General features: G+C 47.1%; 2 protein-coding genes across 4 annotated transcripts in view; both read left to right on the top strand.

Annotated features, from left to right (window-relative positions):
- The window catches only part of tango6 (transport and golgi organization 6 homolog (Drosophila)), a 28650-nt gene extending 19561 nt beyond the window's left edge, over positions 1-9089 (top strand). Inside the window, exons 16-18 of the mRNA XM_042111009.1 lie at positions 1-138; positions 2405-2518; positions 7713-9089. The exon at positions 1-138 is cut by the window's left edge and continues 14 nt beyond it. Coding sequence (XP_041966943.1) covers positions 1-138; positions 2405-2518; positions 7713-7889 — 429 coding nt within the window. The 3' untranslated portion in view covers positions 7890-9089. The remainder of the gene's footprint in view (positions 139-2404; positions 2519-7712) is intronic.
- Positions 9090-11774: 2685 nt separating this feature from the next.
- Positions 11775-21419, top strand: has3 (hyaluronan synthase 3). Of its 3 annotated transcripts, none has more exons than XM_042110355.1 (4): positions 11775-12061; positions 16662-17342; positions 18315-18416; positions 18697-21419. In XM_042110355.1, the coding sequence occupies exons 2-4, from the start codon at positions 16662-16664 to the stop codon at positions 19624-19626; spliced, it is 1713 nt and encodes a 570-aa protein (XP_041966289.1). In that variant the 5' UTR covers positions 11775-12061; the 3' UTR covers positions 19627-21419. The 3 variants fall into 3 exon arrangements, with proteins under 3 accessions (XP_041966289.1, XP_041966288.1, XP_041966287.1); XM_042110354.1 differs by having other exon boundaries at positions 11775-12114; XM_042110353.1 differs by lacking the exon at positions 11775-12061 and adding an exon at positions 14051-14547.
- The last annotated feature ends 1886 nt before the right edge of the window (positions 21420-23305 follow it).

The raw sequence follows: 23305 nt of genomic DNA, 5'->3' as shown, positions 1-23305 counted from the left end.
CACTATGGACTCCCGCTGATTGGCGTCTTCCTCGGAGGCACGCGTGACCCAGACCCCACCGTGCGCGCCAGCTGCCTGTCCAACATGGGCGAGCTGTGCCAACTGCTCCGCTTCAGCCTGGGCCCGCTGGCACAAGAGGTGAGATGCGCCCGCCACTTCATGCCCACAGAGGTGCCAGGCAGTCGCTCTGTGAGGGAGGGGCTGTGCCCATCAGCGCTGGCCTGTATCAGTCTTCATTATTGATCGCCACTGTTCCTGTTCTAGCAGACAGTTATTTGTGGCTTGTGTATACATCCATATGAGTCCCTGTGTGAAGGTAAAAGAATGAAAATATTTGAATGCTGACCTTTGATGTGGTTAAGAAATCTTTGCAGAGCCAAGTCAAATGTTAAAAACGGGAACTGTGCTATTTAAGTGATAATACTGTTTTTTGGTGAGGGGAGAACATACAAAGACTTGTTTTCATTGTTGTTTAGGATTAAAATAGTATTATTACATGATAACCCTCCACAATCACTGCCTTTGTCACTATTAGAGCAACCAGACCCTTTTGTTGGCTGTAAAGAGAAATCGACAGCTCTGTAGGCAGCTCTGTCTTTGCAGCAGCCCTCCATTAAACTGAAACTCACTTCAGGTGCGGCTCCTCACACGCTGGGCATAGTCAGGTCAGAGTCAAGGTGGAGTTCAGAGGTGAGAGGTCAAAGGTGAAGGTGGCTTGAACATTCAGAACCCCCCGCCACACCTCCCTCAGAGTGTGTGAAACTCTTCCTGGTTCAGCGTCTCTGCTCTCCCACCCTCACCAGGCCTGCCCCTCCCCCTCTGCTTAGGTCAGGGATTTTGACTGGTGCAGGAAACAGGAGGGGAGGGGCCAGCTCACTAGTCAGTGAGCATCATGTAGCTGTCGCTCAGCTCGGCCCTGAGTTGGCAGAAATGCGTGTGTGAGTGTGTTTGGGAGGGGGTGGGTGTATGTTCAATGTATGCGTCAGTAGGTCTGCATGTATGCGTTACTGCATGCTAATACGTTATTGCTGATGTGTGTGTGTGTGTGTGTGTGTGTGTGTGTGTGTGTGTGTGTGTGTGTGTGTGTGTGTGTGTGTGTGTGTGTGTCACAGCCAGTGCAGCTTACATAATTTGTATGTGTTTGATTGTGTGTCTCAAGTGGGGTTTATATAAAGCTGTCGAGCAAGTGTTTGTGTGTGTGTGTGTGTGTGTGTCTGTCTGTGTGTGTCTGTGTCTGTGTGTTTGTGTGTGTGTTTGAGTCTGTGGGGTAGCAGTTCTGGCTCTCATGAATAAGCAGCTCTGTCAGGTTGAGTAACAGGCCTGCTTATTCATGAAAGAGCAACAGGCTGCCTCTCCTACACACACACACACACACACACACGCACAAACACACATGCATGACAGTTTTATGGAAGCTCCTCTGAAAATATACTCACATTAACAGTGTGAGTGTAATTGGCTTTACTGTACGTGTCTAATGCAGGGTTACTGTCATTTGTGACTCAGCATGCATGTGTGTGTGTGAGGACCTGTGTGTGAGTCTTGGGGAGAAATGGGTGTGTAAGAGGGGCTGTATGTCTTGATATGTGGATTGTGTGTGTGTGTGTGTGTGTGTGTGTGTGTGTGTGTGTGTGGATCAATTGAGTGGATCGACCCAATGCGCCAGTGCAAAAACACAGCACTGCGGACCTCACCATGAGAACACAGACAGTCTGACCTTTACTGTTCACTTTTCACTGTGCGTGCGGGTGTGTTAGCCTGACGAGCCAGACCCACATTAAAATGTAGGGTCTGGGCACTCACCGTTCGCAGTGCTCAGTCCGAGGGGCGGGATAATCGGTTGTCTTTCAAATTCCCTCTGCACGCAATAGGACAGCTATAAGTCCCATGCGTTTCCCACCAGCGGAGCTAGTTGGCTAGTTCAAACTTTTGCCAACTAAATAAAAGCTTAACTCGTGTCACACTGTTCGCCAACAGCAACATCCATCTTATTTGTTTTCAAGTAGCAGGGAATTCAAGCCAAACCGTTGCAACTCTGCCATCAATCATTATGTTAAGCCCGCCTAACAACTCTATACACGATTTGATTGGCCTGATAGAAGTTTAATTTTTCGAGCTCACAAGCCAATGGAGAGTTGCTAGACTAGCCCTGGCAGCAAATGTATTTTGCTGCCGCTAGGGTGCGTCTAGATTTCTAGGCTAGGTGTGTGTCTGTGTATTCCTTGAAAATTGTCTTCATGCTGTGTATACGTTCCCAAGTGTGATTCCCATGTTCACAGCTGAGTGTGTGCCTTCATTCCTTGTATATGTATTAACACTCTGTGTGTGTGTGCATGTATGTGTATGTGCGTATGTATGTGTGTGCGTGTGTGTGTGTGTTTGTGTGTTTTTTCTTTGTCCTCAGTTGAGTGTTTGTCTGACGGCTCTGGTAAAGACGGAGAAGGAGGCTGAGGTGCGCCGGGCTGCAGTCCATGTCATCACTCTACTGCTCAGGGGCCTCAGCCACACAGCCACACAGGTGTGTACACACACACACACACACACACACACACACACACACACACACACATTCTCACACACACATTCTCATACACACACACATGCTCACTCTATCTCACTCTCTCACATACACACACACACACACATGCTCTCACACATACATGCACACACCCACACACACACACACACACATGCTCACACATGCTCACACACACACACACACATGCTCACACACATACACACACATACTCACACATGCTCACACAGGCTCACACACACACACACATACTCACACATGCTCACACAGGCTCACACACACACACACACATACTCACACATGCTCACACACACACACACACATGCTCACACACATACACACATGCTCACTCTCTATCTCACTCTCTCTCATACACACACACACACACACACACACACATGCTCTCACACATACATGCACACACCCACACACACACACACACACATGCTCACACATGCTCACACACACACACACACATGCTCACACACATACACACACATACTCACACATGCTCACACAGGCTCACACACACACACATACTCACACATGCTCACACAGGCTCACACACACACACACACATACTCACACATGCTCACACACACACACACACATGCTCACACACATACACACATGCTCACTCTCTATCTCACTCTCTCTCATACACACACACACACACACACACACACACATGCTCTCACACATACATGCGCACACACACACACGCGCTCACTCAGACAGTGGCAAACACACAGGACTGCAACACACTGGACTACATGGCAACAGTAACCATAAACATTCTCAAACTATAACTCTGTAAAGAGAATTTGTAGAAGCAAAGGTCAAAAGATGAGTTTTAACACACTTCCTGAAAATCCTTAAACTATGGCTAGAAAAATCAGAAAATTGAACATCATCCCACCAATGAGGAACCACAGACTAAAAGATTCTTGATTGTGATCTCTTTGTATTGATGGAAGACGTATGATATTTTAAAAGTTCCCTCGAAGATTTATTGGAATGGATTGCAGTCAAATGACAGCTGCTCGGTCCTCTCATCCAAAACTGAATCAAACACACTGTTGCCTTCCCTGCCAAATTCTCTTCAGAAATTGTGTCTGAAAGTATTTGAGTAGGATTTTGCAAGAGAAGAGAGGTTTTTTTTAACCAAAACTGTGTTGTCTGAGTGTCATGATCATAGTCAAGGTTTGAGCAAACAAGCCAAACTGTGTTTGAACTCTGAAGCCATGGCAGTCAGCTCTTTGGCTTAAAAGGCACAATAGGGTGTGTGTCTCCACCAAGCATGAGGGTGACCTGGGGTGACTGTTGCTTTAGAGAGCTATAATTGAAATAAATTACCTATAATAACCGTGGCTCGCATCTGTGCCCAGACTTCCAACAGGTGAAATGTCGGCCTCATACTGGGCAGTATCATACAGTATAATTTGAGCTCTCCCTTAAAAGGATGTGCTCTTTCTTTCTACTCTCTCTCTTTCTCTTTCTCTGTGAGTGTGTGTTTGAGTTTGAGTGTGTGTGTTCGAGTTTGACATGCAGGCTGTGTTTCACTGGTGTTCATGCATGCTCCATATTCATCAGCAGGTAAAAATATACTGCACCGTTGCTCAGCTTTGCTTTGAACAGGAAGTTGGAAATTTAAGTTAAGTGCAGTTGCGCTCATGCCTCTTCCCCTGAACACTAGATCAAAGCAGTATGTCCCTGCTGAACCCTGCAGGCAATGAGGGCAAAGAGTTCCCTAATATCACATTACAAACCTTAAACTGACATTTGTGCACTGCGATTGTGGATAATAGATATGATTGGACAGGAGACTGAAAGCCAGGCCTTCTCGTCCAACATTAGTGTGTGACCTCACAAATGCGCTTCTCAAAGAATGGTCAAAAATAAACACACTCCTAAACCTTGTGGAAAGCCTTCCCAGAAGAGTCGAAGCTGCTGTAGCTGCAAAGGATGGACCAACGTCATATTAAACCTTATGGATTAAGAATGGGATGTCACTAAAGTTCATATGAGTCAAGGCAGGTGACCCAATACTTTTGGCAATATAGTGTATAACAGTGTTGAAAGCATGTTCAAGCACAGAAATTCCCCTTGCTTTGAGTATACATGTCTACCATAGAGGACGCGGCGTGTATACATGTCTACCATAGAGGACGCGGCGTGTGTCTATCATAGAGTACACAGGTGAACAGCATCTCTGGCCGTGTGGGTGTTTCTGTGGTATGAGGAGTTGGCAGATTTTTTTTTTTCTCTTTACCTGTTTAAAATGACCATACATAATCACAACAGACATCTCTCGTACACACTATTCGACAGACATAAGGTAAACAATAATACAATAGATAAATAAATACTAACAAACAAAATACTATAAAAATATAAATAAATAAAAATAAAAACACAGGACCAAACCAAACAAAACACAAAATAAAGGGCATCCCATATTTTAACATGAATAGGACAGATCAACAGCACACATGGATAATGACAGCATATGAGTTGGCAGATTTTTAACCTCTTTGTCCTCCATGTTGTCTGCTCTCCAACTGGATTGAATTCAGGTCGTCGCCCCACATTCAGGATCTGCTGGTTCAGTTTCCGCGGTAACAGTGTAAGTTAGAAGCATGTCTGTGTACACAAACCCCTGCCGTGTGAGGATTAAACACTCAGAGTTAAAGTTTCTTCATCACTTACAAGTAGTGTGTGTGTCTGTCTGTGTGAGTGAGCGTTGTCAGCTGTGAGCGTTGTCAGAAGTTAAACAGCTTAACACCTCATCCCCAAATGCCTGTATGATGAACTACGGCACTAAGCTGTGATATTTAAATATCCATCACGTCTCTGTTTAAAGCGACATTTGATCACCCTCCGAGACGAGTCTGTGAGATCGAGTACAGGGTTGGCTAGCTGGCTCGCTGAGCAAATCGATATCTTCTCATAGCTTTTACTGGTAACTGACTGACTGGCATTTGAGTGTGTGTGTATGTACTGTATAAGTGCTGGTTTGAACGAGTGTGTAATTAGAGTAAGGAGGGTCTGTGTGTCTTGACTGTGTGTCGACCCGACGCACAAGTGAAGATCGCCCACAGGGCACCGAACTCTTCTCTCCCCTGCTTCGCCGAGGCGTCAGTCGGTCTCCTGTGTCCCCCTCAGCGGCGACCCACGGAGATAACACCTCAGCAGGAAGTGCCTGCTAATCTAGAGAGGATAGAGATTGGCCTGAGGTGCACTTTTTTACAGCATAAATTAATGCATTAGCCTGCTCACCATCGCTGACACAGTCTAACGAGGTGTGTTTTTACAATGCCGCGTCTCTCTCTCTCTCTCTTGCTCCGTGGCATCGAATGCAAATGTTATTCTTTGATGAGGTAGTGGAATGGCTGTTGAATCTGGCTCTCGGACAATAGAAATGCTTAGTGATGTGATTCATGGGCTATTTTTAAGGGCTGTCTTGGGACGCACAGAGATTGTGTGTGTGTGTGTGTGTGTGTGTGTGTGTGTGTGTAGAAAGTGTTTTATGTGGGGAAATTCTTTGGTCTGTGTGGACACAGGGAGACATAGCTGCTGTTTAAAAGCCAGCAGCAGGCTTTGGTGATGTGGTTTTGGTGTTAAGGGTCTGGTTTTCAGGGCTCTGGGTAGCTAGCTGGGAAGCTGGTGTTTTGGGCTGATGTTGCCTAACGGTCCCTAATTATCTAAGGGGTTCAGAGGACCTCTGTTATTAGTGGACTGGCCCCTCATCTGACCAGCAGGGAAAGGGGCAGACAGTGCTCTAGGGACAGTGTTTACAACAACAGGTGTAATCTACTCTAATTCCTGTTGACATTGTTACTGCCCCTTTAGCATGGCTGGATCCTGAAGGTAGGGAATTAATGTTGTGTTTATGTTTATGCTGACACTTTTATAGATGCCAATTGCAAGGGTAAACCTCCCTCGAGCAACTGGGGGTTAAGTGCCTTGCTCAAGGGTACAACGGTGGCAGTTGGGAATTGAACCCACAACTTTTGTGGCTACTACGTTGCTAGACGAGCTCCTTACCCACTACACATTACCCCCCACCTTAATCATGTCCAAAACATAGGCTACTGTAGCTGGAGCTTAATGCAAAACTAGAGCAATTGGCATTAGCATAAAGCAGTTAAACTACCAAATTGATCTCATGACCTGTTGACCTAGGAGAAATCATCTGCTGTGGCCAAGCTGGACAAATGATCCCTGCACCTTGACACTGTCTGATTTACAAGCTAAGGGCCTACTCATGCTCACTTCTTATTGGCAGTGGGCAGCGTTTAGCAAAGTGAGTGTGAGGGAATGCATTTGAGATGTGGTTTAACCATGCTCACATGAATCTTATTTGTCATTTTGTTGATCGCCTAGATTTTGTCATTTTGGTTTCATGTTATGGTTTGGCAGATACTTTGATAGTGTAATAGCTGTGACTGTTGACAAAGTGGGATGGTTGGATGGATGGATGGATGGATGGATAGGTGTATGGATGGATAGATGAATGGATGGACATAATAGCCAGATGTAGAAAGAGAAAGACAGAGACATTCTCAGGTGTCGCTGAGGAAGGCTCCCCTTTCATTTGTGTGAGTAGTGGTAGTCTTGCAGCTGGTTTGGGTGTAATGACACACACACACACACACACACACACACACATACACACAGTGGACCGGAAGGATTAGAGCTCGTTCAGACGTCTGTCGGTAGGAGAAGCAGACGAGTGGTGCGGTGCAGAGGCACAGTGGAGGTCGTGCCCAGCTGCTCCAGCTGTGTGTGTAGATGACCGGGTGACCCCCTCCACGCACTGTGCCTGCGAGCCTCTAATTTTAGACTCAGACGGGGGGTGGTAGACTAGTGCTCCACAGCATCAATAGCCTTTTTGTCATTCTTGTGTCGGCTGTCTTTCTCTCTCTCTCTCTCTCGCTCCGTTTCTGTCTTTCACTACCTTCCTCTGTTCTTGTCTTTTTCTCAGTTTTGTATCACAGTAAAAAAAAATCTATGTTGACATGCACACATGGGGTCGCATAAACCCACACCCTTATTCTACACACACACACACACACACTAACACACTTTCATACAGACACACAAATTTATGCAGGTGCGTTTTAGTCTCCATGTGCAGACATGATCTGTGTTTTGACCTCTCCTTTCTGTGCAGGTTCTGTCCGATGTCCTGCTGGACCTGTACCGGGCCCTGAAGTGGGTCGTGCGTTCAGACCGAGACGAAGTGGCCGTGCTCCATGCACAGTTAGCCCTGGAGGAACTGGATGACGTCATGCGCAAGTTCATCTTCCCTGAACAGAAGCTGGAGAAGAAGATTGTGGTCCTGCCATAAAGAGAGACGTAGAAGAGGTTCACAAGTGCTGATGTTGCTGCCATGTAAGAAGCCATTGCAACAGCCACCTCCAACATTTCAAATGGCCTTTTTAAGAGACTCATCAAGTTATGGATGCTACAATGATACAAACAGATTCATGAGTGCTGAGCAGTGGCTTACTAAAGCCAATGTATCAACTAAGGACTCTAAAACTGATTGATCAACTTAATGCATACTCTGTCAACAGCTGAAATATATAGTTTGTTTAAGCTCAACTTTTTTCAATTTATATAAACAGATCCATGTGTAAGACTGTGGCACACACTGAAGCTAGTAACCAGCCCAGTGTTAGGGGCGAGCAGCTCTTGGCATTTATGGAGACCAACACTCTGCTTGTGTGGCCATGCAAAAGTCATAGGTCAAGCAGAACAAAGATGACCGCCATCAGTCTGGTAGATTGGTCTCCTTTCAGGCAGGGCAGAGTATACAACGCTTGCTTGTTTGCCAATGTATTCTCTGCGTTTGGGACCGGGGTCATGACATTAGGAACCCACGGAGGGCCAGTTTATCACAGCTTTAGTGAAACTGGAACTTTCCATTCCAGCTTCTCGCCAGTCACCGTCCCTTTGATCAGCTGTTTGCTCTCCTTGGTCAGGCATCTGGCCAACAACAGTGATGGAAAAACACCACAGGGGTTACAGCCAGTTTCGTCACACGTTTTAAGGTCAAAGATATATTTTTATAAGAAACGATTATGGAAATTGAAATAATATAGAGATGGGAAAACGTCCTTTCTTATTGATAGTAAATGGATGTTAAAAATATTCATTATATAGACAAACATTATACACATGAATGTTCAGTGTTCTAAAGATGAAACACCACATTACTAGTTCTAGTATTTGGAACTACATGCAGTGTGTTGGGCAAACTTTTTCTGCATTCTTTAAAATACTTAGCCAACATAACTCAGGGCTACAGATGGTATGGGAATAGACATTTGTGAAACTCAGTAAGCTTCTTGTCATCTGTTCTCCACTCAGTTTTCTGGTCATCTGTGAGATCTGGCAGTAGTAGGAATAGCCCTGGAATATTAAAAATTATTAAATGACAACATGGTGCTTTCTCTTTTTTATTTATTTTGGAGCGAGAACCTACTTTCATTTTTCCATTCCTCACATTAACTGTACACACCAATAAAATACTGCTTTCATTGTTTCCATTGGGATTTGTAACAGTGCCCCCCCCCCCCCCAACACACCCTGTACTGTGCTGGTGTCAGATCCGTAGATTAGGTTTGTTGTCGTCTTCCACTGTAGTCTAGAGAACCACAAGCGAACACACACACACTCAGGCTAACGAGGTGAGAATACCAGTGAGACGCGACATCTGCATCACGATGTAGAACACTGCACTACCTCTTGACACAACATGTCTGCCCTTTGTGTTCAGTCTCCCCCCGCTGTGGCCGATAACAACTGGAGCCGACGCTGGTGTTCCACATTTATTTCAGCAGACGACAGTAGCAATGATAACGCCCCTGTTTGTCCTTGTTGGGGCGACATAATGGTGGCAGACACTATATTTATTACAGCATCTGGGGCCCCTGAAGTATTTCTCAGTTCTCTGGCTCAGATCACCTTAATACCCCCTCTGCTAGTCATCTCCCTGTCAGAGTGCACAGTCCTCCACACACTGATGGATGGGCTGGTCCCATTGCTGCGACTGGTGGTTTTCAGACGAGCACTGTGTGTGTGTGTGTGTGTGTGTGTGTGTGTGCTGCTCAGATCTAGAGCTGGCTAGCAGGCAGTACAGAGAAGGAAAATCTCAGTTCAGCCCTTTTCCATCTTCATGTGGGTTTCCAGCAGCTTTCCTGGGGTGCGTTTCCCAAAACCATAGTTGCTAACCTGTTAGCAACTTAGTTGGTTGGCAATGGGAAATTGCATTGCAACCGACAAATTAGCTAACTTAGTTAGCAACTATGGTTTTGGAAAACGCACCCCTGGACCAGAGTGTCTGCAGGAAACAACCCTTCCAACCCAGTTTCATCAATTCAGTTTGCAGTCCTATTCGCTTCTCTTTTGTGTACCATTCCGTGCTTGGGAGATGGAGATGGTGCATGCAGAAAGTGGGTACATTTGAGAGAGAGTGTGTGTGTGTGTAAGAGTATGTGTTTTGAGGTAAGAGCTAAACTTATCAGAGGCTGAAGCTTGGGGAGCAGATATGCAGAATCTGATTGTGTGGGTGTGCTATTGTCCTCTGGATGACAGCCAAGGACGTTCCCACAGAGCAGGGTGATGCTCTGATGCTGCTGCTGCTGCTGCTGCTGTGACACACACACACACACACAAGCACGCACACACACATAACATTAGGGCAGAGAATGCCAGCTAGGCATGGATTCTGCTTCAGTGACCACCCCCCAGACTCAAATCACCCTCTCCCACTCACAACTGCTATTACAGTAATTACAGACCTACTGTGTTAGAGAGAGAAAGAGAGAGAGGGTGAGGACCGATGAAAACAGGAACCTCAGTGTGTGTGTGTGTGTGTGCGTGTGCGTGTGCGTGCGCGTGCGCGTGTGTGTGTCTGTGTGTACCTTTCCTGTGTGTTACAGCATGAGCATGAGGTATGACCTTCTCAAACAGGTCATAGGGAGGTGCTTTGTGTATGAATATAATACTTAACTCTGATACCACTTGGAGTTGGTGGAGGAACACAGTGGTTGGGGAAATGGCAGAAGCAGTGTTTAAGATTTGTTGTGGGTATTGATTATGTCAGAGCTTGCTGCAGTCTCCCTCCCTCCCTCCTTCTCTCTCTTTACATCTCTCTCTACCTCTCATAGTGTGTGTGTGTGTGTGTGTGTGTGTGTCTGTGTGTCTGTGTGTGTATATGTGGGGGACCTGCAGGCTGCCGGCTGGGACTGGGGCAGTGGTGGAGGGAGGGGTAGATAAATAAACGGGGCCATAAAGGGCGCATTGAGTGGCGGGGAGGAGAGAGAGCAGAAGGGGGCTCTGTGGAACAGTCTGGAGGCTTGTTGGTCGCAGGCAGGCAGTGCTGCTGCAGAGCTGGGACAGGCAGAGGGTGGAGAGAGAGAGAGAGAGAGAGAGAGAGAGAGAGAGAGAGAGAGAGAGAAAAGAAAAGAGAGGCAGAGAGGGGAAGAGTGAGGGTGCAGGAAAGAGGAGAGGAGTGAAAAAAGGAGAGAAGAGGTAAGCAGAAAGAGAGGGAGGGGGGTAGATATTCAAGGAAGGCAGGAGTCAGACGTTTCAGAAACAGAGAAAGAGACAGAGAGAGAGGGAGAGAGAGAGAGAGAGGAGGAAACCAGAAAGGAAGAGACAGCAGGAGAAGGAGCTGGGATGGTGTGACAGCACAGAGAGGGGATTGCTGGGATTTGGGCTCACACTGCAGAAGGGATGCAGAGAGGGGGACACACACACACACACACACTCAGACTCAGACAGACACAGACGGAGCTTCAGCCACCGCAGTGCACAGCAGAGCAGCACAGAACAAGCAGGCTCAGGGGGGGGCCCTCCCCGCGGATACGGCAGGACCCCCGACAGGACCCCGGCCACAACGCCTTCCTCCACGGAGGGGGGGGGGGGCGGGGGGGCACGTTCACCTTGGGCATGGACACCGCGCCAGGTGTCCCAGAAGCAGAGCGACCCGGGGACCTGTCTGCTACTTCTACTGTAGCATCCCTTCCGTCAGCGTCCCAGCAGAGCAGCGCAGCGCAGCACACCAGCGCTTGACTAAGGCCCTCATGCCCTGGGACTATCTGGGGGGATAGGGGAGAGGAGAGTTAGAGAGAGAGAGAGGGAGGGAGAGGGAGTGGAGGAGGGGAAACAGGGGAGGGAGGAGGAGGAGGAGAGTGAGAGAGGAGGAGGAGAGTGAGAGAGAAGGAGGAGGAGAGAGACTGTATTTTTGGATGAGGGATCTCCTGAATTAACAGAGCCGGGATAAAGATGTAGTGTGCGGGCGGGAGCCGAACAAGGACGGCGCTGTATGCTGCAGAGAGCGAGAGAGAGAGAGAGGGGGGAAAGAGAGAGAGAGAGAGAGAGAGAGGGAGGGAGGGAGAGAGAGGAGCAGCAGCACGCAGGAGAAGGAGCGACGGCGGCCCGACCGACCCAGCTCAGCACAGGGGGAGAGACGGAGCGGGCATCCACCACGGCTGCCACTGGCTTTGGAAGGTACCGTAGCACCCGGGAGACTCGCGTGACTCTCCATGTGGCAGAGAAAGCTGGTGAGACTTTATTATGTAGACTCAAGGCCCCCGGGACTCCTCAAGGGGACTGTGTGTGGACTGGGCTGCTGCTTAGGATTAATGTGAGGGGGGAAATATCTATGACTTCATCAGAGAAAAAGTTTTGGGAGAAGTATTTGGTGATACGGTTTTAAAGAGTTGTAATATGATTTTGTCTTGGGGAGCTTTTATTAGATACTCTTTTATTAGATACAAATAGGCTTCAGAAAGTGTGTTTCAGTTACAGGAAGAATGTTTTTTCCCTACCTGGCTGCTTTTCCTGGGAGGATAGAACAGTTGATTTTTGTGTTGCTCCTGTGTGTGTGTGTGTGTGTGTGTGTGTGTGTGTGTGTGTGTGTGTGTGTGTGTGTGTGTGTGTGTGTCAGAATATTTGTATTTGTGCACAAGTTTGTTGCATTTGTCTGTGTCTGTGTGTGTGTGTGTGTGTGTGTGTGTGTGTGTGTGGGGGGGGGGGGGGGGGGGGTCTCAGACAGAGAGAGGGAAGGAAAGACACAGAGAGAGTAACGATAGTTTTTCCAGTCCCTGTGGTCGGGGTGCCCAACGCTCTGGCACCGTGTTCTGGCGCTGGAGTGGCCAGCGTGCTGGTTCTGTTTCTGTTTCTGCTGCTGCATTAGACAGGCAGACAGGAAAGCCTCTCAATTCCACCCAGAGACGCACAAATGCTGCTGTCTGTTGGTCTTTCCATGGCATCAGCATATGGTGGTCCTCCATGCAAAGCCTGGGAGTCAGCTGACACACACACACACACACACACACACACACCTTGCATTCACTCAGTCAAACCAACAACCTGCTGCAGTGAGTCACAGGGGTCTAGTCACACACCAGAGACTTGAATGATTCGCTGCTTTGTGGAGAGGCACTGGACTGTGTGGAGGCTTGCAAAGAGATAACAACAACTTGGTTTAAACCAAGTCTAAATAAAAGGATGGACATCTCATTGAATGTCATCCCTTGAACTGAAATCAAAATGAGCTAGTCCGTAATAAACAAGCTGTATGTACAGTAATTGCTGCAGCTTCCCTATCGAAGCATCTCTTCATTGTCCCATTGTCTGCAACATTATCTCATTATCTGCTCCGAGAGCCCTCATGTGGATAGAAAAAGTATTTCACATCTAACTTTCACAGGGCTCAATTATTTTTTAACCATAACATAAATAAAATGGTTGTTTTGTGAGACGTAGGTCAGTGTTACAATGTACAGTGGGCAAATGTTTTGAACACCATCTTGTCTTGTGGTTGTGTATTGAGCTCTGTTTGCGGTGGGAGTATTGACAGACTTGTTACTGACGTTTAATAGAGGTAATAGGGAAGAGGGACCACAAATCACCAGTGTTGGTGGTCAGAATCTGTGGGGTTCCCAGTCCATATCAGTTCAATGGTTAAGTGCTTTAGCACTACAAATGTGCAGACATGGCACACTCCCAACCCCCCCCCCCCCCCACCAGCAGCATACTTTCCCTCAACCCCCGTTCTACAGCTGTAGCTTCACACAAGCTCAGCTGATTGAATGGGTTGGAGCAAATGATTAAAGGAGAGTGGATTGATCCTGTAACCTGTACTATACTGTGTGGGAACATCTGCGCAAACACAAAAGTCAATCCAACAGTCCAAAAAAAGAAATTTAACAGCAGGAATGTCTTGCTTTTGTATTCTATTACTTTCTCTTGTTTAGATTTCTGTTGCCACTCCTTCCTTCTTTTCGCAAAATTTTCACACTCATACATAGACATGTACACAAACACCATATCTATAGTCCATATCCAGTCTCCTGCAGCTCTCCTTCCTCTTGCTGCTCCATCCTCCTCACCTGGCCCTTGCCCCACCCCTCTCTCAGCTGGTTCCCTCCCTCCCTCTCTCTCTCTCTTTCTCTCTCTTTTCTTCCTCCCCCGGCCAAAAGGCCCTGTCTCCTGGCCAAATCCCTCATTCTGTCCCTGCAACACCCCACGCGCCTCTCCTGAGGATTCAGCCCCATTCCACGCGCTCTCCCGAAGAGGCAAAGAGGCGGGGTGGGGGAATACCTGAGAATTCTTACCTGCACTTCACCTGGAAATCCTACTCACCCCGGAGGACCTGTCTGCCACTTACCGGTTGCCCGAAGATGCATTTCGCCTCAGAAAACATCCCGCTACCTCTGCCCGCTGATCACCTAAGATCCCCTCTCCCGTGCTCCTTTGGTAACTCTGTATCTGTGCAGGACACGTCCAGTGCTCTCGCGAGGATCCTTTGAAGAGAAATACAATCAGATAGCACCTCTGATATCGGACATCTGCACACAGAGGGACAAGCCGCAGGTCTCTGATAACGCAGGACAACTTCAACCCCCTGAGTTTGGGCTCAGCCATTGTCTGATTCTTTATTAACAAGGCTGTAATAGTGCACCATGGAAAAAGAGAAAATAGAGCAAACAGTGAGTCCTGCCCTTTGCTCATGGAGAGCAGAAGGGATTTAACTTGGTGATCGGGTTAGAAGTGGGATTTGGAATGGCTAATTTCTGTAGCTATTGTGTTTTCTGTGTTGTGTTGTTTTTACACAAGGATTAGCTCCCAGTAGGTACATGTCAACTAAGGTATTTGAGATTGTGTTAGTGTTATTTTAACTGAACTGAAATTGAATAGCATGTTACTTTCCATGAGTCTGGCCAGCATCAGTGACTAACTAAAAACTGGAACTCTATATGTGATGCGTTCTGGGAAAACCCTTCACATTGTGCAAGATTCTCAAATGATTCTGATACCATCCTAGCAACATGCAAGATTTTGGGAGGATGGTATCGAGGATTTTGCTAGGGGACAGTGTCCATAGTGTTGCAGGGATGGCATCAGAATCTTAAGTTTGTGAAATTTCACCAGAGAGGGTTGAAACAGAGCAAAATTCAAGGATGATGACCATGTGAAGGGTTTTCCTAGATCACATCACATATTTACTCTCTTCATCTGGTTTCCTTCACAAAGTCAGCTTGTTGCCTCTTTGTGTGATCTTCACAAAATCCACTCGTGTGGCCTTGTTATTATCCCTCTTTACAAATTCAGTGATGCGCCCGGGAATAATTCCCTTCAATATCCTTGTAAGCCGTGCCCAGCTGTGTCACTAGCATTCACGTGGTGGTGGATCCTTTCTTCTCCTGCCCCCCCCCCCCCCCCCCAGTGTCTTTCCATCCCTTTCATGCAGTGAGTGAGGGGCTAACAAGCCTCTGGCGGGCTAGTCCTTGTAATTAGGGTCAAACGTGACCCTGAGAGTTTCGCTGCTGAAGGACTGTGGCCCTGGGGGGCCCAGGATGCATGCTGCTCAGGCCCTTTGTTGTTGGGTAGGATTTGCTATCTCAGGGAGCTGTAATGTAAGGGATGGGGTCATTACTGGCATTGGTGAGCGGGGATGCCAAATTATTATTTTGGGGGGTAAAGGGACAGGTTTTGGGGGTTGGGTGCACCAGGGTCATGGTGTAAATGTGTCATTGTGATTCACTGGCACATGATTTGGCACACTGAATATCACGCTACACATCTGTTGGCTATTTTATCTGAGGATTTGTTGCCATGTTGACAGGTTTCTATCAGTACATCTTTCATTCACTATTATGACTGCCTGTGAGGGGGGGGGGGGGGTCCTTTCTACTGTTCAAAACAGTGAGGGCCTCTAAAGTCACCTGTCTTCCAAGTGGCAGTGGCCATGTGTGCCAAGCCTTTGAGGAAGTGGCTGTTGTGATATGAAGATGTAAAGGAGTGTGTCTGTCGACGGCAGGGTTGGAGGGGTTTAGGAAGGCAATTTTGTGAATGAAAGGGGGATTGTTCTCCCTGACAGCCGGTACTGAGAGTCAGCCTAGGCCTTTAATTAACATCATTAACCTGAAAGACAGGACGAGTTGCTGAGAGGAGTAGAGTGAGGGAGAGGAAAAGAGAGGGGTACTTTCCAAACCTGACCCCAACAGTTTCCATATTCAAACGGTTAACTCCAGGAGCACTGCTGTTACACAGTGAATAGACAGCCCTTGTTTGGTTGAACACGGTGCTTTGATGTGGCCCATGTTGTAGCCTGGACTCCTGGCCCACGCTCAGGGCTGGGTTGGTTTATGTGGTGTAGCTACTGATGCGAATCCCAGCACGTCCAGGTGAAGCAACTTTATTTTTGCAACCTCCCATGACACTGGGATGGAGACAGGGAAAGTAATAAGTGAAAGACAGGGGACTGAACACGTTTAAGAGTTTGGGTTCCAAAGAAACAGGACGTGAGTCAGTAAGTTGATAGCATCAATTAAGAGTTACAACAGGCATTATGATTCAGAATTAAGGGCGCAATGAACTCTCTTTCCCCAGGCTGCCATGGAAAAGCTTTTGTGCCACCTGAGGCACTGCATCATTGGTTTTGCACTGTGGTGTGAAATGGAAGTTTGTCTCGACGTGCAAATGATGACTCAACATTTTATTATTTTTGTCTCCTTCCAACTCTTTCTCTGTCACATTCCATTTCTGCTTCCTTGTGTCATCTCCAACGCTTCCTCACCCTTTGTCTCTCTCTCTTCCTCAGATGCCCTCTCGCTGCGGCACTGCCGTACGAATATTCACTACCACCCTCTTCGCCGCGGTGGTCCTGTTCGCCATCCTGCTGGCCTACGTCACCGGCTACCAGTTCATCCACACGGAGCAGCACCACTTGTCCTTCGGCCTGTACGGCGCCATCCTCTTCCTCCACCTGCTGTTGCAGAGCCTCTTCGCCTACCTGGAGCACCGGCGCATGCGGGGCCCTGCGAGGCCGCAGCACCTGCGTCGCTCCGTGGCCCTCTGCATCGCCGCCTACCAGGAGGACCCGGACTACCTGCGCAAGTGCCTACGCAGCGTGCGCCGCATCTCCTTCCCGGGCCTCAAGGTGGTGCTGGTGGTCGACGGCAACCGGCCCGAGGACGCGTACATGATGGAGATCTTCCAGGAGGTGATGGGTGGTGCGGAGCAGGCCGGGAGCATGGTGTGGAAGGGGAACTATCACAGCGGAGGAGGTGGTGGAGGTGGAGGTGGAGGAGGAGGAGGTGGTGGAGGTGGAGGTGGAGGTGGTGGAGGTGGTGGAGGAGGTGGAAGGGAGGAGGAGGCGGCGCGTGTGACACGGATTTTGCGCAACTGCCGCTACTCGTGCATCATGCAGGAGTGGGGGGGCAAGCGGGAGGTCATGTACACGGCCTTCAAGGCCCTGGGAGACTCTGTGGACTATGTGCAGGTAGGTGTTGCTCACTGGGTGTGTTTAAGGAGAGGTGGAGGACTATAAAGAGTTCCCTGGCATGCAGTGGGTCACTATTCCTCTCAAAACTCAGAAAAAGGTTCTCTCATATTATACTTTTGTTTGCTGTAGTGTTATCACAAAAAGCAACATTAAATGTATTATGGATTTTGTGATTTAGGCCATGATGTCTATAATTACTAAGTCTGAATGAAATGATTTTGTAAAGTGTACAGTGTGGCCATTCTGTTTTTTTTGTTCAGCTTTATGCCTCAGTGATCTTGGGACACATTTGTGCAGCAATGCATTTTTTAGTGGGTAGCGTGTGCTATCCTGAAAACAGCACTCACATCCATAACAATCCGATTACTGAGTTGGCACCCATATCTCCATCCCTCTCCTTCTCTCTCCCTCTCTCTCTCTCTCACACACACACACACACACACACACACAGTCCATTGTCTTAGAGAGTGAAACTCCAAAACGCCACAGAGCTTAATACATTCACCTATACACTGTGTTTAAAATAACTCACTGAATTTATTATCAGGCTATATCTATCTCTCCCTGTGGTGTGTCCGCAGCGTCCTTGTCCCTGTGGGTCAAAGTGTAGCTGCGTCCCTGACCCGTCACCTGTGTTTAGGAGCACACCTGTGTGCACTGTCAGCAGCCTCTCATTGCACTGCGCAGTCATAGCCCCTGATTGGCGGCTGTTGAAACGACAAGGACCTTGAAACATCTGGGGTCCCAGCGCCATACCTCATTTACAAACGGCAAATGTTAGCTTAGCCCCAAGACCCAAAAGTCTTCAAAGCTGGGAAAGACGATCTTGTGTTGGTTAAATGACATGCTGAAGCAGCTATTTCACTCCTGACCCACTGTGGTTTTGTGCTTCATCGTAAATCAAAGCAGAGGCTGAGTTATGGCCCCTTTTGTGCTTCTGTGTCAATGTGTGCGTTCGTGTGTGTGCAGGTCTGTGACTCGGACACAGTGCTAGACCCTGCCTGCACCATAGAGATGCTGAAGATTCTGGAGGAGGATCCTCTCGTTGGAGCCGTTGGTGGCGATGTTCAGGTGAGCAACTTGGGAACACACGACCCAGAGCCTCCCTTTTCTATGGACTGTCAGTTTGCAGATTTCTGCCCACCTAAATAAGGCACTTCTCTGTCAGAAATAACTCTTTTACACACAATGCTCAACAAGCAACAGTACTGACCATTATGTGTATATAGCAATCTCAAAGGTGCCTGTGCAGCATGAAAAACCTGGCTGCCTGAGCTTGCTGCAAGGAGAACAGTATGAACATTTACTGAGTGTACCTCTTCTGTTCCCCCTCCTCTCCATCTCCCTGCAGATCCTGAACAAATACGACTCCTGGATCTCCTTCCTGAGTAGTGTCCGTTACTGGATGGCATTTAACGTGGAGCGGGCGTGCCAGTCGTACTTCGGCTGTGTGCAGTGCATCAGTGGGCCCCTGGGCATGTACCGCAACTCCCTCCTCCAGCGTTTCCTGGAGCCCTGGTACCACCAGACCTTCCTGGGCAGCAAGTGCAGCTTCGGCGACGACCGGCACCTCACCAACCGCGTGCTCAGCTTCGGCTACAAGACCAAGTACACGGCGCGCTCGCAATGCCAGACCGAAACGCCCACACGCTACTTGCGCTGGCTCAACCAGCAGACCCGCTGGAGCAAATCGTACTTCCGCGAATGGCTCTACAACGCCCTCTGGTTCCACAAGCACAGCCTGTGGATGACCTACGAGTCGGTGGTGACCGGCTTCTTCCCCTTCTTCCTAGTGGCCACGGTGATCCACTTGTTCTATCGCGGGCGCCTGTGGAACATCCTGCTCTTCCTGCTCACCGTCCAGCTGGTGGGAATGGTCAAGGCCACGTACGCCTGCTTCCTGCGCGGCAGCCTCGTCATGATCTTCATGTCGCTCTACTCGCTGCTCTACATGTCCAGCCTGCTGCCGGCCAAGATCTTCGCCCTCTTCACCATCAACAAGGCCGGCTGGGGCACGTCCGGCCGGCGCAAGATCGTGGTGAACTTCATCGGAGCCATTCCCGTGACGGTGTGGGCGGCCATTCTGCTGGGCGGGGTGGCCTACACCATCTACTGCGAGACTCAGGAGCCCTTCAACGAGACGGAGAAGGCCCTGCTAATAGCGGGCACCATCTTGTACGCTTGCTACTGGCTCATCCTGCTGGTGCTGTACCTGGCTATAGTGGCCAAGAGGTGCAACAAACGGGAGGAACAGTACCATCTGCCATATGCTGAGGCCTAGCACAGGGATATACTGATTGACTGCTGAGAGCCTTCCTCTCCCTTAAGGTGCTGCTACAAGAGCTGGACCAAGTCCTGACATGACTTTTGACCTTGGAGCCGCTCCCTTTCCATGGTGCTACGGACTCACTGGTGAGGGTGTGTTGATGGACAGTGGCATTGGTGGGCAGGCAGTGGAGGCATTTTGCGGGTCAACTGCTGGATGAGTCTGTTTTGTTTTGTTTTGTTTGTTGGTTCACTTGTGCACAAGGCACAAGCACCTACAGTATACAGTGGCGTTTTGTCTTAGACTTCAAAAGGGTAGTCTGAGTGAGCCAGTGATGGGGGGGGGGGGTCTGCGTCAAGCAAGGTGCTTTAGTGAGTTTGAAAGCACATATCATGGGACAGGTATGGACCAGGTTGTGGTCCACAAAACATTCACTTCTATACATATACTTCTGCAGGACACTCACCCTGAGTGTAACCAACTTCCTGCTTGTAAAAGCCGTAAGGTGAGCTAACATTAACCATATAGTTATGGTGAAAAGTCTCTCTTTACCAACAGGGCAGGCACTTGACTGAATGTACACCATTGAGGTTATTTCTATTTTGAGGTTACTTCTTTTATTTTTTGGACTCCAGATTGACAGGACAGTCTGTTCCTTTCGGTGCTGCTAGGTATGGTGCCAAGCCTGAGATGTGATGCCTTTGCAACGGACACGACAAATCATAGACAAACACATGACTAATGGAAGACTGTAAGACAACCAGCTTCCATCGTTTTCCCACCCTGTCCCAAAAACACTGTTATCCGTTCCAACATAATTTTAATATGAGATCATCTACACGTTTTAAGTCATATAGTTATCAATTCTTTATGTAAATATGAATATGAACACCTTATTTCTATAGAGATGGTCTGAAATCTAATATATTTTACACTCTGCACTTGATCTAAGGAAGTATATGTGAATGCTCCACTGCAAATCTTTGATGCCAGGGGCAAAAAAACACACACACATGGTGGAAAATCCCCAATCACATACACTTAATAATCTATTAACTGTTTCCTTTTGTCACCTTGTGGACAACACAGTAAATAAATCTCTGAAGGGAGATTGAATAACTTGAAACTTGAAAGTGCAAATAAGACACACAGAAATGTTGTTTACTGACTGTAGTCATGTCTACAAAGAAGGCCAGCTCTTGAATTTCAATCCCTTCATGCTGACGAGTTATGAGTTGAGGCATCTAATTTATTTTTGTTAGAGAAAAGTAAACACTGTTTTGTATTTTGCTGTTTAGAAGGACAATTTGGCCAGTTTGTTTTGTTGGTGACATTGAGGGCTAGAAACCAAGTACTTTCTAAGTATCTCTTGTAGTACTCTCTTCTGACATAATATATTCTGCTCCCCAGCTGTAGTCTGGATTATTTTTGGCCAAGTCACAGTGCTATACTGATTCATTTTAGGATGTTTCATGCGCTGAATAACTTAGCAATTCGTCAAAAATGACAGAATAGGTTCCCAGTGGAACACTATTGCAACCTTAAATTTAAACGTTGCCTTTTTGAGAACCTGGCATATTCTCTCAAAGTAATGAAATATGTTAAATGTCAATTTATGTCAGGAAAAGATTTCCACTTTAAAGGACGCAGTCACAAGTATGAGCCACTGGCAAAATCTGACTGTAGGATTCAGCTGTTTGTTGCTGGAAACACATCATATCCACACAGAAGCTCTTTATGCGGCCAGACTGCAAAGAGGCGGGGGCTGGAGAGTGTGTGTGTGTGTGTGTGTGTGTGTGTGTGTGTGTGTGGCACATTTAGCATGGCACTGAATGAATCAGTTCCTTCAGCCATGCTGGTGCCTAAAGGGTGGACTTTTTGGTTACACCTTTCAATGGATGGAGGAAAGGGAGGGAGACTTGACCCTCACACACACACACACACACACACACACACACACATATGCACACACACTCACATACCACGACTGGAACACTGAGAGCAGTGTTTGTGAGTATTGCCTAATGAGCATCAAGTGCCCACGGTCCTGTTAAATGCAGGCCTAAACAAACATGGCCGCCACCACAGGTACAGTGTCAGGAGAGATGCATAAACTGGGTTAGCAGCTATTAACTGGACTGGGTTCCACAATAACAATCTGTTTTAGTGGTTCTGAAGGAACCGGGCTTATGACATAAGCGAGGCTGTGTTGAGTTTGTCTGAGAGGAACAGGAATTCTTTTTTTTTTTTTTTGTGTGTGTAATGAATGAGCAGTTATATTTGGTGGTTATTTTTTATTCTTTGGCAGTTGCTGGGCAGAGGGGAGAGGAGACACATTGTGCCTGTCTTTGTGTTTGTGTCAGAGTGACCTCTCCCATAAAACATTTCCTTTTAAACACCTTTCGTCCTCTGCACTTACTCAAAACGTTCCTGTGACAAGTGCTTCTTTCATTTCATGCTTCAATGTCTTTGGCCCATAAATTACCATAAATTACCAATAAGAAAACTCCAGGAAGCTATTGATTACTGAAAAACAAATGTGTTTCTTATGCTTTAAGTTGTATGCAGATTTTACACTGACATATCAAAATAAATAACTTTCGATAATTTACATACATTACATGTAAAGGAAATACGGATTAGACTCACTCATACTGAGCCTCAAAATCAGTGGTGACCTTTCTGTAGGGCAGACCTCTCCTATCATATCCACTTGAATAGCAGTTTCTGAGACTTCATCTTTGTCCAGGATTCAATGAAGGGCATGTCTCCTCTTCTATCTGATTGGATCATGATCAGTTCTTTGTGCAATTCTATGAGATAGAAGAGGCAAGTCAACGGCTGGACAACAGATCAATGCCTTTAATAGCAATTGCCAACAGCTGCAATGACTTAATGTTCAGTTACCAACATGTGTTTTAAGGACAGTGCTACTCCGAGAGCTGAATGGCAATCTATTTTTGTACTGTAATATTCAAGATATTTTGAATGTGTAGCGAAACAAGCAGATAAAAAAAAATGCTGTCAGATTTGAAATGAGAGACAATGTATTTTATGACAAATCTGTATATTTTTGCCATTGTGAAATATGTGATGTTCGGTTTTCACAATGCACTGTGCAGTCCATGACCCATGATGGGTTCTTTCTGTGTTCTGTACAGCATTTGAGTTTACAGACTGTCAAACCTGCAGCATAAGTGTCGAGTCCCATTTCTGTGGCTAGCTCAGGATGCTGTACAGATGTGCACCAGTTAACCATCTAGAGAGACAGTTCACGGTAAATGTCACAATGTAGGCTGTCAATAACAGAATATTATTAGAAGTGTATTATGTTGTTTATGTTGTCAAAAACAATAATAGTTTCAGTTATAATAGCAATGCAGTTGCAAAGATACAACATAGATATATGACTTGTGTCTGTTTACGTCTTCCAAAGGAAATATAAATGGTGCATAGCAAATGTCTACTAGATGATTTACAAAATCAAATTCAGTATATAGAATTGTGGTCATCTTCTGCCTTCTAAATTACATTGGTGTGGGTTTTCTAAAAATGTAGACATATAGCCTTTTTGTTTTGACAACAAAACAACCTAATGAACCTTTAATAATTCTGAGGTGTTTAGTACAAGTTGGGTCAAACTGCCAACACAATCATTTATTTTAAATTTGGGACCTGATCACACAACAGCACA

Source organism: Alosa sapidissima, chromosome 11 (genome assembly GCF_018492685.1).
Source record: "Alosa sapidissima isolate fAloSap1 chromosome 11, fAloSap1.pri, whole genome shotgun sequence".
NCBI classification, from domain to species: Eukaryota; Metazoa; Chordata; class Actinopteri; order Clupeiformes; family Clupeidae; genus Alosa; species Alosa sapidissima.
This window is presented reverse-complemented; position numbering and strand designations above follow the sequence as displayed.

Bases quoted from the DNA above. Each gene is read 5' to 3' on its own strand.
- has3 (XM_042110353.1), top strand. From the start codon at position 14,521: ATGGAAAAAGAGAAAATAGAGCAAACA. The intron at 14,548-16,661 runs GTGAGTCCTGCC...TCTCTTCCTCAG, and splicing joins AAGAGAAAATAGAGCAAACA to ATGCCCTCTCGCTGCGGCAC. The intron at 18,417-18,696 runs GTGAGCAACTTG...ATCTCCCTGCAG, and splicing joins CCGTTGGTGGCGATGTTCAG to ATCCTGAACAAATACGACTC.